Here is a 19,898-nt window from a genome sequence, read left to right on the forward strand (position 1 = left end):
TTACTGGGCTCACCTATGAGCTATGTATGCATGGATCTGAACCTACATAGCATACTATAGGCTTTGAGAATAGAGCTGCAAGGTATGCTACTGCTCTGATTCCAGTGAGTCACACAATGAGAAGTAAAAATATATGTCTTTAAACATATCTAGTTGTTTGCCACTGACACACACACACACACACACACACATGCACACACACAATCTAAATTATAATCCCCAAAGGCTTTAAGTGCCTTTCCATTCTCCTTAGGATTACAAAACAAAACCAAGGTTTCATAATCTAATGTTCAAAATTTTATGAAATTATGTAGGCTATGATCCTAAATTACTTGATCTATGAAGAAAACAGGAAAAAAATCAACTTGAAAAGGTAAAGTCAATAAACACATATCAACCCTGAGTTGACACAGATATTGGGTAAGAAAACTTTTAACCAACTATTATAACAATTCTTCAATAAGTCAAGGCAAATAAATATTCTTAAAGTGAATGGAAAGACAAATTCTGAAAATTCAGTGTTCATTTTACATTTAGAACACATTATCCTTTCAGCCAGCCACATTTCAAATGTTTCATGTAGCCAATAAGTACATTTTATACCACTAAAGCTCTAGACCTATATCCAGAATAAATCCAATCAGTCTCCTGAGGTAAAGTGAAGTGTGATCCAATGAACAAAGACTAGAAATATATAAAGGGATAATGCCAATCACACCTTCATTCAACTCACTTATGAGGTCTGTGCAAAAGTAAGACAAATCTTGAAGAACAACAGTGAATTTCTATAGCTTGTTCAGGTTGCAACTCCTATTATCGCTACTATTTTAGATGTGGTTTTGTAGCTGAGATAAACTAAAACATACCTGGTACCTAGTTTGTATTTGTTGACCTAAGAATGAGACTATCAGAAGCAGTACGTGTTCAGCTACCAAGACCAGAAACACATTTTCACTGTTTTACATCTTATCAATTCTCTGGCTCTAGGACATAGTCTAATCCCCAAAGGCGTGCCTTTCCATTCCACAGGGCATTATGCTGGTATATTACATTGATGATATCATGCTGATTAGACTTAGAGAACAGGAAGCAGCATATAATTTAGATAACTTGATGAGGTACTTATTGAAAAACTTTAGGGGAATCTCAGAACAGATCCTTGTTATTTTGGGGGGAAAAAAACTCATGTCATTGTCTGCAAATAATTATTATCCTTATTAGAAAAATAGCTTTTGGTTTAGAATGATACTTAACCATGTACTGTTGTGTTACCCTGTGACCCGGGCACCCCACCATGACCTAAATATTGCTAGACAAACAAAGTAATATAGTTAGGTGTACAATGCAGCACTTCATCATTAAATGGAAACAGTATACATGAAATGAAATCAATCTTGAGCAGGTCCTAAATCACAAGCAATTTTCAAAAGCAAGTGACCCAGATGTCTATGGTTTCTACTTCTGCTATACTGCTTCTTCTCTCTTATTCTGTTTGTATGATCTCAAGGAAAATTCTCTATGGCCATTTGACTGAAGGAGGAAACAATTAAGAGTGTGAAGAGAGCCCTACAGAATGGGAGAAAAATCTCTGCCACCTGCTCCTCGGGGCATTAATATCCAGACTATATAAAGAACTCAAAAAATTAGCACTAAAAAACCAAATAACCCAATTAATAAATGGGCAAAAGGACTAAACAGACACATCTCAAAAGAAGAAATACAAATAGTCAATATATTAAAAAAAAAGTTCAACATCTCTAGAAATACGCAAATTAAAACCACACTGAGATTACATCTTATTCTAGTCAGAATACAAATAACAATAAATGTTGGTGAGAATATGAGGGAAAAGGTACACTCATACATTGTTGGTGGGACTGCAAAATTAGTGCAACCACTCTGGAAAACAGCATGGGGATTTCTCAAAAAAGTAGAAATAAAACCACCATATATGACCCAGCTATCTCACTCCTCCGTATAAAGCCAAAAGGTTTAAAATAAGCATACTACAGTATCACAGCCACACTAATGTTTATAATTGCACAATTCACAATAGCCAAGCTATGGAATGAACTAGGTGCCCAGCAACAGATGAATGAATAAAGAAAATGTGGTACATATGTATAATGAAATGCTAGCCATAAAGAAGAATGACATTATGCCTTCTTCTAGCAAATGGAGGAACTGGAGACTTATCATACTAAGTGAAATATGCCACCAGTCCCAGAAAGTCAAAGGTGAAATGTTTTCTCTAATAACGTAGAAGCCAATTCTTAAAAAAAAGGTGTGTAGGAGGGAGTTTGCAAAAAGATCAGTGGAGTAGACAAAGGGAAATGAGGGAAAGGATAAAAATAGGGATAGGGAAAGACAGTGAAATTAATCTGACACAACATTCCTATGTACATATATGAATATACAACGGGGGTGAATCTCACCATCAAGACATTAATTAAAAAAAAAACTACCATAGCAGAAACATCAGTAGAGTAGAGGGAAGGGAATAGGGAAAGGGAAAGTATTAGGGACTAAATTAATACAAATTATATTCTATGCTTTTATAATTTTGTCAAAATGAATCCTAATGTTATACAATACCTTTATTTATTTATTTTTATGTGATGCTGAGGATTGAACTGAGCATCTCTGCACATGCTAGGCAGATACTTTACCATTGAGCCACAACTCTAGCCCCAAGAAAAAAATATATATTCTTGAACTTATCAGGGCAGCAAGAACACACAAATACTGCATATAATCTGCATACAATCACACAGACCGGAAAAAGTAAAATAAAATATACAATAAAAATTTTTTAAAAAAGGAAAATGGGGAAACAGGAAAAAAATTCTTAATGAGAAATAAAGATCTTATTTCCACTGAGGTGGTCAAAACTTAAAAAAAAAATCCTAATGTTATGTATAACTAAAAAGAACCAATAAAAAGTAAAAATAAAAAAAATTAAAACTTGGGAAAAAAGATTCATTTGATGATTACAAGGTTTTAACATATAGACAGTTTTTAGCTAATTTAATCACGCTCTTGTATTTTTCATGTTTTTCTATTTGTCCCTAATAAAATAATTCTTACACACACACACACACACACACACACACACACAATCACACCTTTTAAAATGATGATTCTACATGACAACCACAGTATAAACCCTATTCTAAAGGGCAGTGATAAAAGGAAACTCTCCCAGTGGCAGTAATTTATCAGGGTTCATTTTCTTTGTAAGGAGACAGAGGAACTGTTGGATACTGACCTATGCTTAATGGTCTGACTAGACATTTGAGACTTGGAAAAAAACAATTCAAAAAGTAATGATAAACTGATCTGGGAGGTAAAGAATGTAGATAGACCTCTTTTAAAAAGTATAAAATATGAAATAATCTATGGCTCATGTGAATATCTGGCAAAGAGCAAATTCTACAGAAAAGGGGCTCCTTAACCCAACAGTAAGATGACCTGTTCTGAAGACTCAGCCAGTCTCTTTACAGCACATTTACTGTATTTCTGCCTTGTTTAAAAACAAGATGAAGTTTATATGAGCCCAGGAACATGGATTTCTATTCATTGATATTAATCTATTGCCACTCAGCTGAAAGTCCAAATTGCCAACAGTCTACACTGACACCCCTAATAAACAGTCATGAGAATATCAGCCAATCACTTTTCTACATGCTTCTGCCCATTAGTAATTTGCCCTTTCTAGTAAATCAACAATGGATTTAATCAATTTTGATACATTACTTATCCACCATACCCACACATTTATAATTTGAAGTTTTCCAAGTTGTGTTAGCCTGCCCTCTTGTGGGAACAAGCTCTTCAATCTATTACTAGAAATAAAACATAAAATCCAGCCTACTCAAATGAAACAAAACAAAAAGAGTATTGACTCTAATAATTTTACCCCAGGCTTTACTAATAGGTTCCTTCGTCAACTTTTGTACTCCCGCTGTTTCTGATCCTTCATTAAGATTTACAAAGCTTTGTTTGCTTGCTTGCTTGCTTGCTTGTTTTTTTGGTACCAGGGATTGAATCCAGGGACACTTAACCACTGAACCATATCCCCAATCCTTTTTATTTTTGAATTTTGATTCAGGGTCTCGCTAACTTGCTTAGAACATGAATAAATTGCTGAGGCTGGCTTTGAACTTGTGATCCTCCTGTCTCAACCTCCTGAACCACTGGGAGACATAGAGGCGTAAAGGTACGTACTAACCACACCTACCTTAGATACATAAAGTTTTTCAAAGAGGTTTTTATGATCATCTCTTATCAGAAAATTTTAAATACTTTAAATCAAAACCCTTTAATCTGTTTAACACACCTTTCCCAACCTTTTTAGTGGTCATCCTTTTATTCCTTTTCTTTAAAAAATATGGATAATCGAGGAGTGGCTCCTACAAGACCTCTAATGTCAATTAGGCCAATTATCATAATGCTAAGTGGAATAATTAATGTGTTCTGACACAAAAGGTGCTTTGGTCTGCATATTCCAAAACTTAGGATGATTATAAATAAAGCACTTTGCAAATATAAACACTAACAGATATGAAAATAGTGTAATAAATTAAGGGTTACTTATGCTTATAGACCATTATAGAGATTTTAAGAAATTAAGAGTTTCAGTATATTCTTGGAGGGATGGCATGTAATACTGTTGGGAGTAAATATAAAAACTATTAATTTGTATGTGTATATACCTTCTTGGATATACTAGTATGAACTCAGAGAAAAGTATGGAAGAATTCAGACTGAATGCAGATGATATTGTTACTTTAGGGGAGGGGAGGAGGAATTTTTTGATAAAGTGTCATTTTTGTAGTTAATTAAAATCATTGTATCTCACATTTAAAAATACAAGTACAACCAAAATATATAAACATGTTCTAATATATCCCTAACATCCCAAGATAATAAGAAATCATTAATTAGAGGATTGATTTCAAGTTTAATTTTATGAACAGAGTGTTATAATAAAATAATCAGCAAGAAGTAAATTTCAGAAGAAATACAGGACTAGAAATAAAGACATTTCAAAGGGATTTACCATGTGAATTCAGATCTCTTAAGTATTATCCAATCAATAACAAACAAATTTGTACTTGAAATATCAGAAGGGAAAGGTTCTAACTACATGCTACTGTGTCTGATTTAAAATTTTTGCTATAGATTAATGTAAAATTGAAAGTATTTTCCTATGAAAAATAATGTCAATTTTACAACATTATCCTGACAATTATGAGAAGACATTGTTCCATGGCATGGTACATACATATTACTAAACATTAAGTTTATTTTTTCTTTCTTCTAAAGCAATTTATAGTGAGTCCTAATTGATTTTTTTTAATATTTTTAAATTGTAGATGGACACAATGCCTTCATTTTATTTATTTATTTATTTTTATGTGGTGGTGAAGATTGAATTCAGTGCCTCACATGTGCCAGGCAAGTGCTCTACCACTAAGCCACACCCCCAACCCCCTAATTGATTTTTTTTTCTTTTTTTTTGGTGGTGGTGGGGCGGGGATTGAACCCAGGGCCTTGTATATGTGAGGCAAGCACTCTACTAACTGAGCTATATCCCCAGCCCCGTAATTGATATTTCTTATCTGAATGGTAAACTAGTAAAACAACAAAACACTCTTGTACATACAATACGTAAGCTAAAATAAAAAATGAATATTGAGATAGTTTTTCTCATTACTGTCTATAATTAACCATAGTTGATTTAATAAAAAAAAAAAAAATCTTAGGTTTGGGGATATGGCTCAATGATAGAGCATTTGACTAGCATGCACAAGGCCCTGTGTTCAATCCCCAGTACCACCAAAAACTGTAATTTTCTGGACTGAAGAATAATTTATATGCTTCAAGCATATAACATTTCATATCTGCTAAAATTTTACAAATTTCCAAGGAAAGTAAAAAAAAAGTCATAACATATTATTTTGAAAATTTAGTAAATTATTACTATGGATATACCAGCATGTATTAATCAAATAAAGCTGGCTATAAATAATGGGAATTGTGGAAAGCCAAATACTGCACATGTTTTTCCAGTCTTCAGCACAAGCTGGTTTCATGGGCATTATTATACCTATATATATTATATATCAAAACCTAATGCCTGCACGATGGTCTCTTTTCAAAAGTGAATCAGGGACTGTGTTGTGGCTCAGTTGTAGACCACTTGCCTAGCACATGTGAGGTACTGGGTTCAATCCTCAGCACCACATAAAAATAAAATAAAGGTATTATGTCCATTTACAACTTAAAAAAAACACTTAAAAAAGTGAATCAGAACTGGGTTTCAACCTTTTCATGTTTGCTCATGCCTCTATTTAATATCTAGAACCAAAGAAGTTCAGTTTACATATATATGACCATTAAGGGGAAAAAATAATTTAATACATTAAATGGAGTCAAAATGACAAAAAAAAAATCTGATGAAGAAACTCAAAGATTCCTGAATTATATAACCTTTAGAGAATTATAAAGCTTCCTTCATCATACTTAATGGCATGAAAATAAGGCACTAGTATGATTCTAGATGCAAAGACCCTAATATTAATGAACTAGATTACAAAGAAAAACAGATTCAATCAACAAATAAGACAAAATACAATCAACAATATAATCCAATTATATAATATGCTACTGACAAGTAGAAAATAACCACCTACCTTGAGGTTTTACAGTCATATATCGAGCCTCAGTTTACAAATCAATTGATGGTTGATAGTTCTGACAAATTACCTACATTCAACAAATTTCTGGCACTACTTTTTTTCAGTTACAAAAGTAACAGAAGTGAATACTGAATCAATATTTGGCCTAGGCACATTCACATACTTTTCCAAGCACACCAAATGCTAGATATTTGCTTTATTCTTTATTTAACAAATATTGATAAATTTTTGTAATGCCAGTGTCCTAGGACTACAGTGATAAACAAGACAAGTATACCTGCTTACATGAAACTTTCCTTCCAGTAGCCGAGATGATAATAAGTAATTAAATGAATAGTTTAATTTTGGGTAGTGATAAATACTATGAAAGTTAGGGCTGGGATTTGGGATGGTCATAGAAATTTCTTTTACTTAAGTAGAAATCTATATCCTTTTATAACAAGAAAGAACTTAAGAAACATTCTTAACAGGCTTGATCAAAAAGACCAGCATTTCAGTAAACTAGAAGGACATAGAATAGGGAATTAAAAAGAGGTAAATGAACTAAGATCATGGTAGAGAATAACATAAACTTTGAAATTTATTCTAAACATGATAAGAAATTAATGGGGATTTCAGCTGGGTTTGGTGGCCAATGCCTGTGATCCCAGCCAGCTTGGGAGGCTGTGGCAGAAGATCACGATTTCAAAGCCAGCCTCAGAAACTTAGCGAGGGTCTAAGCTATTCAGTAAGACTCTGTCTCCTAATAAAATATAAAAAAAGGGCTAGGGATGTGGCTCACTGGCCAAGTGTCCCTGGGAACAATCTCCAGTAACAAAAAAAAAAAAAAAAAGAAGGGAAAAAATTACTGGGATATTGTTTTCAAATTTGGGGCCCTTATTTATTTAAAAAGAGCAATGTGACTATCAAATGGACAATAGAATACTTGTCAGTAAGAGTGGAAATAGTAAGATAAGTCAGGATGCTATTGTAATAGTAAAGGAAAGAAATTATGGTAATTTAAAATAAATAATGGTAGCTTACAAACACTAAGAGTTGTGTGGAAATGACCAAAAAAAAAAAAAAGAAAAAAAGTATCTTAAAAGGAACAAATCCTGAAACACTGTACTACAAGATACAACAAAATGCCCATAATATTATTTCTTCAATAATTGAGTAGAAATGTTTTCAAAAGCCATGGAAAACAAAAACATATTGTAACAGGATTGGGGAAACTATAGCCCAGAGCATGTGTAGGAAGATAACGGTGATCCTAGAGTGTTTCTGGGTCTAGTTTCAGCAGTAAAGCAAGACATGCAAGGAGAAAACAACCACAGGCAGCAATCTGACTAAGTGGGGTACAAGGAGTCAGGCCCATCTCCCAATCCCACATGAATGTGATAAGCAGAACGTATCAGAGGTCTCTGCCATAAACTGTAGCAGTGAATGTGGGTATATGTGAGTTAGAATCCATTACCTGAGAGATCAGAGGGAAAGGTGGCTGGCTAACATACAGGAGAGAAAAACCCTCATGCCTAGAAGACACTGGCCATGCACCAGACACCCTACACTCCCCTTTTATCTTTCCCTTCCAGTCCTGCCCAAGGCAAGTCCATTTCACAACTGTCAGCCTATAGCTAAATGTCATAAATGTCAGAGGGGGAAATTCTTCATGACCAGAAAACCAGTGATATGAAAAATATAATAGAATAGTTTAAATGCATTTAGAATTCTAAGATTAAAATTATTTTGCTTAAAATTTTTGAAGAAAATGCTTTCCTTTTTTTAAAAATTCCATTTCCAGTGCCACCGCTGAGAAGTCCAAAGTCAACTGACAAGTTTGTTTGTTTGTTTCTCCTCTCTGGAAACATGAAATCACTGTCTGGCCTCAGTAATGCCAAATTTCACCACAACGTGCTCTAGTTTGTTTCTAAGCCATTATACATGAACCTTTTCAATCAGGAAATCCACATTCTTCAGTACAAGACAATTCTCTTGAATCATTTGTTGATGATTTTTTCCCATTTCATTTGTACTTTCTTTTGAAAACTACTATTAGTTGAATATTGAAATCCTTTAACTGATCCAATAAATTTCTTAACAATTTTTACTTCTTTCCTATCACTTCTAACCTTTTGATCTACCCTTTCAGGGATTCCTTCAACATTAATTTATTTTAATTTTTATATTTTTATTATTTTTTACATGACAATAAAATAGTATATTTTGAAATATTATACAAACATAGTATAACTAATTATCTTCCCCTCCCTTGTTGTAGTTGAATATCCACATATCAGAGAGTTTTGGTGTTTGGGGACTGGCTTATTTCACTTAGCATGATGTTCTCCAGTTCTATCCATTCACCAGCAAATGACATAATTTCATTCTTCTTTGTCTGAGTAATATTCCATCACATTTTCTTTATCCATTCTTCTGTTTAAGGGCACCTAGGTTGGTTCCATAGTTTGGCTATTGTGGATTGAGCTGCTATAAACACTGAATGGCTATGTCACTGTAGTATGTTGATTTTAAGTCCCTTGGGTACAAACTGAGGAGTGGGATAACAGGGTCAAATTATAGGTTCCACTCCAACTTTTCTGAAGAATCTCCATACTGTTTTCCACAGTGGATGCACCGATTTGCAGTCCCACCAGCAATGTATAAGTAAACTTCTTTTCTTACATCCTCACCAAATTTATTGTTGCTTGCATCCATGATAATTGCCGTTCTGACTGGAATGAGATGGAATCTCAGTGTAGTTCTGATTCACATTTCTCTACTTGCTAGAGATGTTGAGCAATTTTTTCATATATTTTTGACCATTCGTATTTCTTTTTTCTGTGGAGTGCCTGTTCAGTTCCTTAGCCCATTTATTGATTGGGTTACTTTGGGTTTTTTGGTGTTCAGTTTTTTGAGTTCTTTGTTTTTATCCTGGAGATTAATGCTCTGTCTGAAGTGGTGGTGGTGGTAGAAATTTTTAATACTTCTATGGAGCTTTGATTTCTGCCATAATAATTTTAATATCTAAGAGTTATTTTAAGCAGACAAATGTCATTCTTTTGTAGTTCCTTCTTGTTTCATGGCTGCATTATCTTGTATATCTTTTTTTCTTCATTAGAGTCCCACAAAAGACTTTTTCAATCTCCTGTCTAGAAGATAAAGTCCTGAACTGTCAGTATTCTGAGCCCAGTAGGATAAAGATAGGAGGAAAAAACCTGGGATCCAATTCTCCTGTTTTTAGCATAGGACTCCTTCTCTAGGTTGTGTTTGGTGTCTCCCAGTCTAGGGAGCCTGGTTTCTTTCATTTCCAAAGAATAAATTCTAGGCTTTGCTAAGGTTAGACGTGGGGAATTGGGCACTTGCCCAGCTAGGTCTTGGGAGAGGATTCCTCGACTGACTTTTAAACAATCCTCCCTTCACCTCTATTTCCACATACTATCAATCTTGAGCTTTTTGAGACTTCTAGAGGGTAATTTAGGGTGTTTGGGGTTTTTTTCTTACTGATTTTTGCTGCTAATGAATTTAGAATTCAGTTTCATATTATTAATATACTCTCCATGTTTCTAAAATTATGTGGACGTTGTCTATTCTCCAATCCCCCTTTACTGATCTTTCAATGAATTTCTGAAATGAGCAAAACTTGAAGTACAGATTACCCGTGTTTTGCTCCCAATAATACCTGTTTTTCATGTAAGTCATTATAAATGGCTCTTTTTAAATTTCTTTTGAATAAAGAGATATTGTAAAGAAAATCCCTAAGAATGTAAAGAAAATTGCTTTACTACCAGTTAACTCTTGTATTTTAGCTGAAAGATTCTCTGAAAACCAAACTTGGTAAATTATGGCCTAACAGTCTGTAGTTTATTCATCAGTTTGTGTTCTCAATTCTTATTCTCTCTTTTTTTTTTTTTTGGGGGGGGGGGTACCAGGGATTGAACTCAGGGGCACTCGACCTCTGAGCCACGTCCCCAGCCCTATTTTGTATTTTATTTAGAGACAGGGTCTCTCTGATTTGCTTAATGCCTTGCCATTGCTGAGGCTGGCTTTGAACTCGTGGTCCTCCTGCTTCAGCCTCCAGAGCCGCTGGGACTACAGGCATGCGTCACTGCTCCTGGCTCAATTCTAATTCTCTTCAGAGATCAATTCATTCATTTAACAACATTTATTTAGTGACTACTATATTTCAGATATTTTTTTCTTGACACTGAGGATACAGCAGTAAACAAAACAGACAAAAGCTGTGTTATCATGGAACATTTATTTTGAACATAAAATATAAACAGTAAATATGAAGATGATAATTACTATGAAGAAAAAGGAATTATAGGAAGGGATAGTCATGCTATTTTAAATATGTTAGTTGGGATAGTCCAATTATCACTTCAAAAAATTAATCAAAAGCCTACAATAAAAAATTTTAGTTAAAGAAGGAAAAAAGTAGGAAGAGCCTAAAATAATACAATAATTTTGCCATTTCTTCTGAGAGATCTAAGACAACAAATATTATATTGATGAAATTTTAAAAAACATAGTGTGATGATACTCCTATAAATGATATTGTTCAAAATTTATTTTTGGTTACACTTCAGAAATGATATTGAGACATACACTGCTATGTTCCAAAATCATTTTAAAATGACAAGAGACCATTTTTAATTTTCTTATAACTTGAATAAAGTACATCATACAGAAATTTTAAATTGTATCATTTAAGTCCTAAATGCAAAATGAGAATAACCAGACTACATTCAGCAAAAATCCCAATCTCCAAATTAAGCATCAGAAAGGAAGAGCTGGCAAAATTTACCTTGCCCAGAGCGGCTTTGGCGAGAATCTACACTTGACTGTCTTCGATCCGGTGGTTCTTCGCTCCCTCCATCTGCATAAGATTAGGGTGAAAAAAAAACAGCATAAATAAATGAAAACTGAAACTGATATAAAATCGTCCCTGAAGCCATCTACATCTTAAAATCTATCATTTCCTTTCATATGATCTGGATCGTTAAAATATTTGAAGATTTGTTTTCCATATAAAAAATGGTTCTTACTGTTGTTCTTATAGGGGTGGTTTACATTCCAGTCTAAAAGTCTAATGGAAGTGTCAGAGATTTTTCCCCTCTACCGTATGTATACATTCTATTCTGCATATAATGCAGTAATTTTATCAACTCTGAAGTTTATTCACAGAATTTCAATTTAGCAATGTTTAATGAGTGGCTGCTATTTATTTGTCATAAGTATGTCAAATAACACTATCTAAAGACTGTATTTCTACTGTAATAAAATTACCTTTATATGCTTTAGAAAATGTAAAATAAATAAATCTATGAAATATGATTGAGATAAAAATCAAATTTTGAGTTTGCTTTTGCCATGATTTTTAAATTATATGAAAATAATCCATTTCCTTATATAAATCTTCATTTTTTCAAGAAATAAGTACTAGAACTGGAATTTATAAAAAGCTATAACAAACGAGTTTAATTAAATAATTTCCTCAATTTTATTATATAAAACCAAACATCACTCACCTAAATAAAGTTGTCAGAGTAAAACAAATCAATAGATTGAGAATGTCATAAAGTATATCTAAGATAAAAAAATTGAGACTAAATGCCGAAGCTAAAATTTTAGCATAGTGATTTTTTATTTTTATTTTTTAATATTTGTTTTAGTTGTCAATGGACCTTTATTTAATTTATTTATATGTGGTGCTGAGAATCAAACCTAGTGCCTCACACATGCTAGGCCACTGAGCCATGACCCCAGCCATAGCATAGTGATTTAAATGCCTATAAATTTCTTTTTACTTTAGTCAAGTTTAGAATGTATTAAAGATTCAACAATCTCCTTTATTCTTTATCTTATACAACCAATTATCTTATTTTTAACTTAATTGAAAAAAGTAGTAGCTACAGACAGGGTTTACAAGGACATCCTTTCCCTGCCTCTACTTACACTACTCTACTATTTTGTCACAGAGCTAATGTATCTTCATTTATCTTTTTAAAACACACAGTCCATTTTAAAATTCATTATTCATATAAAGTTACTTTTTAAAAATACTTATTAGATGTAAGGTTTAGCAATAATCAACACATATATAAAATATATTTATCAAGTATTTTTTATTTTGCAGAGGGCTTATCTAGCAAGAATAGCATCAGTCAATTGATTCTAAAAACAAAAGATAGTACATAATGAGCCAAAAATATTTACATCTGATTCCAGTATGACCTCAGCAACTAAGCACTCCATTAATTTAACTAATAAGACTTATAAAATAATTTAGCAAGCAAGACACAAAATGATAAGCAATTGTATTTTTATAGCAATATGTAAATACTTTTAAAATCCAAATCATTTTAAGTATTCTATTGTTATGATGTAAGTTACTACATTTGAAAAAATATAATTAGACATGTTGACAAAATAAATATTTATTTAAATATTTTATTTGAAATAAAATGGTAAGAATTTTTCCTTTGACATAATGGGAAAAAAATTAAAGCAAAAATCTACCTATGCATTATCATCATCCCAGAATGAATGACCTGCCTCTGTTAAAAATTAATTTTTTAATCCTTTAATCCTTTTGAAGGAAATAAACATGTTTATAATCTTCTTAATTATACTTCACATTCCAAGTAAGCAATTCTGTAATTTGTATGTATTCTTTTTATAAAGTTAGGTGTTTTAACTGAACCAATTCAAACTTAATTTTTAGGCTTTTAAACCCTTTAGGAATTCTGCTACCTCATGCTGTTAAGAATTAATATTCGATAGGTCTAAAAATCTTTAAATGTTCTCCTTTCCAATATTTGTTTAAGAACACAAAGAAAGGTGGCCAACAATCATTAAGTATGTACTATCTGCCAGGTATTTTAGATAGTTTATCAAAACTTTGGAAGTAAATGTCTATTTCATAGATGAAGACACAGAAACTCATGGTGACTAACTGGACAACTTGAAAGTAAGGGCAGTGATAAGGTGGTGTGATTCATTACATCTCTTTACTATTAACTTCTACCCAAATTTATTAAATATTTATTGAGTTTAATTTGTTATCATGGTTCCATCTCATTTTCTCCTTATAAAAGAATGTGTTGAAAGATTAATTCTATAACTACAGCAATTCTTCCATTTTATAATAGGTGTTTTCTTTATTTAATTGATTTTTAAAAATCAGTAGAATGGATTACAATTCTTATTATATGTATACAGAATTTTTCATATCTCTGGTTGTATATAAAGTATGTTGACACCAATTCATGTCTTCATACATGTACTTTGGATGATGATATCTACAGAAGTTTTCTACTAAAGTTGATTAGGAAGATTTAATCTTACACTTCAAATCCAATCTTCTTATTTGTTTCTAATATAAAGTTAAAAGACATATTCTCTAAAGAAAAATACTTTTCTAGAAGCACTTTGTGAGTTCTCTCTCTCCCAAACCCTTTATTCTACTAAAAAAAATTAAAGAGTACTTCCTTTGGCAATGAACTGGCTGCAACCAAAATAAACTAAAGTACTTTATTATGAATTCTGGGACACTTTGCAGACAGACATTATAATCTTTCCTTCCCAGGTCTACATACCTGCTCTTTATATGGATACCATTATTTAAGAAATTCTAATATAAGGAAGAAAATTTAGGACTTGACATGCTGTGGTACCTCTGCTTTGGTAACTAAGGCTTATTTCATGCATTGGTTCTCCATTTCTTAATTGAATTTGTCACTGCAAACTTAACTATGTATACTTTACAAGGAATTTATTAAAAAGCTGCCTTAACAAGAAAATATAAGAAAAAGAGCTCTTTCTAAATATTTACAGTGTGAAAACATGATACATTTTTTAAATTTTTTAGTGAAAAGGTCAATATTCATTACATTGACGTATGAACTACTCTAAATCAACCATTTCCTGAGCTGGAAACATTTTTAACTCACTTATGGTCAGGTACAAGGTTAGCCAATAGGTGCTGTCATAAAAATTATGCTGGGAAAAACAAATAAGAAATCTGATCTGCCTAAAACATGTTTTGAAAAAAAATCTATAAATACATTTAATCTAGAATAATTTTCATTTTAAAAGGATGTCCCTGAAATAGTATAGAGGTATACCAGAATAGAAACTACAGTGGTGATTTTTTGAGTACCGGAGATTGAACTCAGGGGCACTCAGCCACTGTGCCATAACCCCCATCCCTATTTTGTATTTTATTTAGAGATAGGATTTCACTGAGTTGCTTAGCGCCTCACTTTGGCTGAAGCTGGCTTTGAACTCAAGATCCTCCTGCCTTAGCCTCCTGAGCTGCTAGGATTACAGGTATGACCACAGTGCCCAGCTACAGTGGTGATTTTCAACCCTGAGTAAATGCACTTGTGATTCTGTTCCTAACAAACTTTATTTATTGACACTAAAATCTGAATATCATATAATTTATGTGTTTCAAAATATTATTCTTTTTTTCAACCATTGAAAATATAAAAACCATTCTTAGATTATGGCCCATATGAAAACTGACAGTTTTCTAACGGTTAGGAGATTAGTTAGAAGGCTAATTATAGCAATCTCTATGGAAAGTGATGTTTCTTGAACAACTTGAAAGTAAGGGCAGTGAAAATGAAAGGAAGGCTCTGCAAATGACACCTAATTTACTCCAGGGGTCACTGAAAGTTTAATGGTAGCAAGATCTATTTTCTGGCTTTCTGTAGGTGATTTTGGGAATGAAGTGTAAGAATTCCAGAAAAAATACCCTAAAGAAATTAAAGACACCCCTCCCCCCCTCCACCACTTAATTACATGGTACGTATCAATCTCTGTAACCAAAACAAGCATTTGAAAGATGACTAAAAGTACATAATGCATTGTGGAAGACATTTTCCCCTGAGTAAACCTTTATGATTCTTAAAGGGATCAAAGCTGCAATCTTGTGCCACAAAGCAACTCTTGGCAAATACAAAAAACACTGATGTAATTCCAGGCATCCTATTGATCAAAATGGAATGAAATTAGAAATCAACATAACAAAACTGTACAGAAACTATATAAACACATGGAGATTGAACAATGCACTTTTGAATGATGAATGGGTGATAGAAAAAAATCAAGGGAGAAATTAAAAAATACTTAAATGAGAATAGTAATACAATATGCCAGACCCTCTGGGATTTTATTAAGGTAGTTCTAAGAGGAAAATTTATAGCTATGAGTGCCTATATTAGAAAATCAAAAAGATCCCAAATAAAACAACCTCACGATACACCTTAAGGCCCTTGGGGGGAAAAAAAACAATTCCAAAAACAGTAGAAAGAAGAAAATAATTAAGATCAGAGCTGAAATACATAAATTTGAGGATAAAAAAACTAAAAGATCAATGAAAGAGAGTTGTTTTTTTGAAAATATAAACAAGATTGATTATTAAGCCCTTAGCCAAACTCATCAAAAGAAAAAGAAAGAAAACCTGATTAATAAATAAAATTAGAGGTGAAAAATGAGAAATTACCACAGGCATCACAGAAATCCAGTGGATCATTAGAGACTATTTTAAAAACTTATACTCCAATAAATTGGAAAACCTAGAAGAAATGGCTACATTTCTTTTTTTTTTAATTTTTTTATTTTTTTAATTAATTTTTATTGTTGGTTGTTCAAAACATTACATAGTTCTTGATATATCATATTTCACACTTTGATTCAAGTGGGATATGAACTCCCATTTTTACCCCGTATACAGATTGCAGAATCACATCGGTTACACATCCATTGATTTACATATTGCCATACTAGTGTCTGTTGTATTCTGCTGCCTTTCCTATCCTCTACTATCCCCCCTCCCACCCTCCCCTCCCCTCTTCTCTCTCTACCCCCTCTACTGTAATTCATTTCTCCCCCTTATATTTTTTCCCCTTTCCCCTCACTTCCTCTTGTATGTAATTTTGTATACCCCTGAGGGTCTCCTTCCATTTCCATGCAATTTCCCTTCTCTCTCCCTTTCCCTCCCACCTCTCATCCCTGTTTAATGTTAATCTTCTTCTCATGCTCTTCGTCCCTACTCTGTTCTTAGTTACTCTCCTTATATCAAAGAAGACATTTGGCATTTGTTTTTAAGGGATTGGCTAGCTTCACTTAGCATAATCTGCTCTAATGCCATCCATTTCCCTGCAAATTCTATGATTTTGTCATTTTTTAATGCAGAGTAATACTCCATTGTGTATAAATGGCATATTTTTTTTTATCCATTTGTCTATTGAAGGGCATCTAGGTTGGTTCCACAGTCTTGCTATTATGAATTGTGCTGCTATGAACATGGATGTAGCAGTGTCCCTATAGTATGCTCTTTTTAGGTCTTTAGGGAATAGACCGAGTAGGGAAATAGCTGGGTCAAATGGTGGTTCCATTCTGAGCTTTCCAAGACATCTCCATACTACTTTCCAAATTGGCCGCACCAATTTGCAGTCCCACCAGCAATGTACAAGTGTACCCTTTTCCCCACATCCTCGCCAGCACTTGTTGTTGTTTGACTTCCTAATGGCTGCCAATCTTACTGGAGTGAGATGGTAGAAATGGATACATTTCTAAACTCATATGACCTGCCAAAATTGAATCAAAAGGACAAAGAAAACAATAGCTAGCAATGAGATAGAAACAGTAATAAAAAGCCTGTCTAACAAAGAAAAGTCCAGGACCAGATGAATTCTTAGCTGTCTCTACTAGACTTTTAAAGAAAAACTAAGGCCATTATTCCTAAAATTATTCTATGAAATAGAAAGGGCTGGAACACTTTCTAATTCATTCTATGAAGCCAGTGTCACACAAATACCCAAAACAGATAAGGACACATCTAGGAAAGAAAACTATATACCATTATTCCTGATGAAATTAGATACAAAAATACTTAATAGAATTTTAGCAAATCATGTTCAACAACATATTAAGATTATATATCACAACCAAGTTGGTTTTATTCCAGAAATGAAAGAATGGTTTAACATACACAAATTAATAAATGTAATTCATCTCATAAATTGAATTAAGGACAATTAGTTAAAATCACTTAGTCATCTCAATACACCCAGAGAAGGCTTTTGACAAAATTCAATACCTACTTACGATAAAAACACTGAAGAAACTAAGGATAGAAGGAATCTACTTCAACATCATAAAGGCTATATTAATATATAATATAATATACTCCTATTTAATATATTCCAGCCAGAGAAATTAGGTAAGAGAAGGAAATAACAGGGATAAAAACAGAAAAGAAAGAAGTCAAATTTATCACTGTCTACAGATGATATGATCCTATACTTAGAAGATCCAAAAAACTCCACAAAAAGACTGCTAGAACTAATAAATAAATTCGGCAAAGTAGCATGTTACAAAATCAGCATACAAACATCAACAGCTTTCCTGTGTACCAACAATGAATATGCCGAAAAAGAAATCAGGGAAACAATTCCATTCACAATACAATCCCCACTAAAATACCAAAGACATTCTTCATAAAAGTAGATAAAAAACAGTCCTAAAATTCATTTGGAAGAATAAAAGACCCAGAATAGCCAAAACTATTCTAAGGTGAAAAAGCAATGTTGGAGGCATTACAATATCTATCTAACTTCAAATTATACTATAGAGACATAGTAACAAAAACTGCATGGTACTGACATAAAAATAGACACATAGACCAATTGTACAGAATAGAAGATATAGAGACAAACCCACACATTTATAGTCATGTAATTCTTGACAAAGATGCCAAAAATATACACTGGAGAAAAGACAGACTTTTTCACAACTAATGCTGTGAAAACTGGTTATTCATATGTAGAATGAAATTAGACCCTTATCTCTCACCATGCACAAAAAATAAACTCAAATGGATCAAAGAGGTAGGTATTAGAACAGAAATTATGCAACTCCTAAAAGAAAATGTAGAGTTAACACTCCAACATATAGGCACAGGCAATGACTTTCTCAATAGGACCTCTGAAGCTCAGAAATAATGCCAAGAGTTAAGAAATGGGATAGTATTAAATTAAAAAGGTTTGCACAGCAAAGGAAACACTTAGAAATATGAAGAGAGAACCTACACAATGGGAGAAAACCTTTGCTAGCTACTCTTTTGACAGAATTAATATCTAGAATATATACAGAACTCAAAAAAATGCTACACCAAAAAAATCAAATAACCCAATTAATAAATGGGAAAATGAATTAAACAGACAATTATCAAAAGAATAAACACAAATGGCCAAGTAATATATGAAAAATATGTTCAACATCACCAGCCAAAATGACAGTCATCAAGATTACAAACAATAATAAATGCTGGAGAGGATGTGGAGAAAAAGGAACATTTTTACACTGTTGGTAGGATTGTGAATTAGTACAACCATTATGAAAATCAGTATGGAGGTTCTTCAAAAGAGAAGGCATGGAACCATCATATGATCTAGTTTATACTACTCCTCACTATTTATCCTAAAGAATTTAAGTCATCATACCATAGTGATACATACCCATGTTTATAGCAGCATAATGCACAATAGCCAAACTATGGAACAGTCCTAAGTGTCTATCAACAGATGAATGGATAACAAAAAATGTGGTATATATACATATTGGATTTTTATTTGTTTATAAAGAAAAATAAAATTATGTCATTTGCAGGAAAATGGATAGAACTTACAACCACTATGTTAAGCAAAATAAGCCAGAACTCAGAAGGTCAAGGGTCATATGTTTTATCTTATATATAGAAGCTAGAGAGGAAAAAGGAAAAGAAAGGTGTGTGTTGGCAGGTGGGGGGTGCAGGAAGGGAGTTGCTAGTATTCAACAAAAATCAAAGAAGAAAGAAACTAGGAAGTATGAGATGGAGAGGAAGCAGAGAAGTGATGAGGAATTATATTCACCAGATTATATTGTTATATTGTGTGCATGTATGAATATGCAATAAAAAATTCCATCATTATATACAACTATAATGCACCAATAAAAAATGTGGAAAGAGCTGGGCATGGTGGCACATGCCTGTAATCCCAGCAACTTGGGAGGCTGAGGCATAAGGCCAGCCTCAGCAACTTAGCAAGATCCTGTCTCAAAATAAAAACTAAAAAGTGCTAGGGATATGGCTGACTGGTTAAGTGTCCATGGGTTCAATCCCTAGTCCAAAAAAAAAAAAAATGTAGGGGCAGGAGA

The 19,898-nt window shown here is 33.0% G+C and overlaps 1 protein-coding gene across 2 annotated transcripts in view; it reads right to left on the minus strand.

Moving 5' to 3' along the window:
• Positions 1-19,898, minus strand: part of Tanc2 (tetratricopeptide repeat, ankyrin repeat and coiled-coil containing 2) — a 454,690-nt gene that overhangs the window by 318,651 nt on the left and 116,141 nt on the right. For both annotated transcript variants that reach the window (XM_076870152.2, XM_077110543.1), the window contains exon 4: positions 11,494-11,565. In XM_076870152.2, coding sequence (XP_076726267.1) covers positions 11,494-11,565 — 72 coding nt within the window. The remainder of the gene's footprint in view (positions 1-11,493; positions 11,566-19,898) is intronic.

This window comes from Callospermophilus lateralis, chromosome 11, assembly GCF_048772815.1.
Source record: "Callospermophilus lateralis isolate mCalLat2 chromosome 11, mCalLat2.hap1, whole genome shotgun sequence".
NCBI lineage: Eukaryota > Metazoa > Chordata > Mammalia > Rodentia > Sciuridae > Callospermophilus > Callospermophilus lateralis.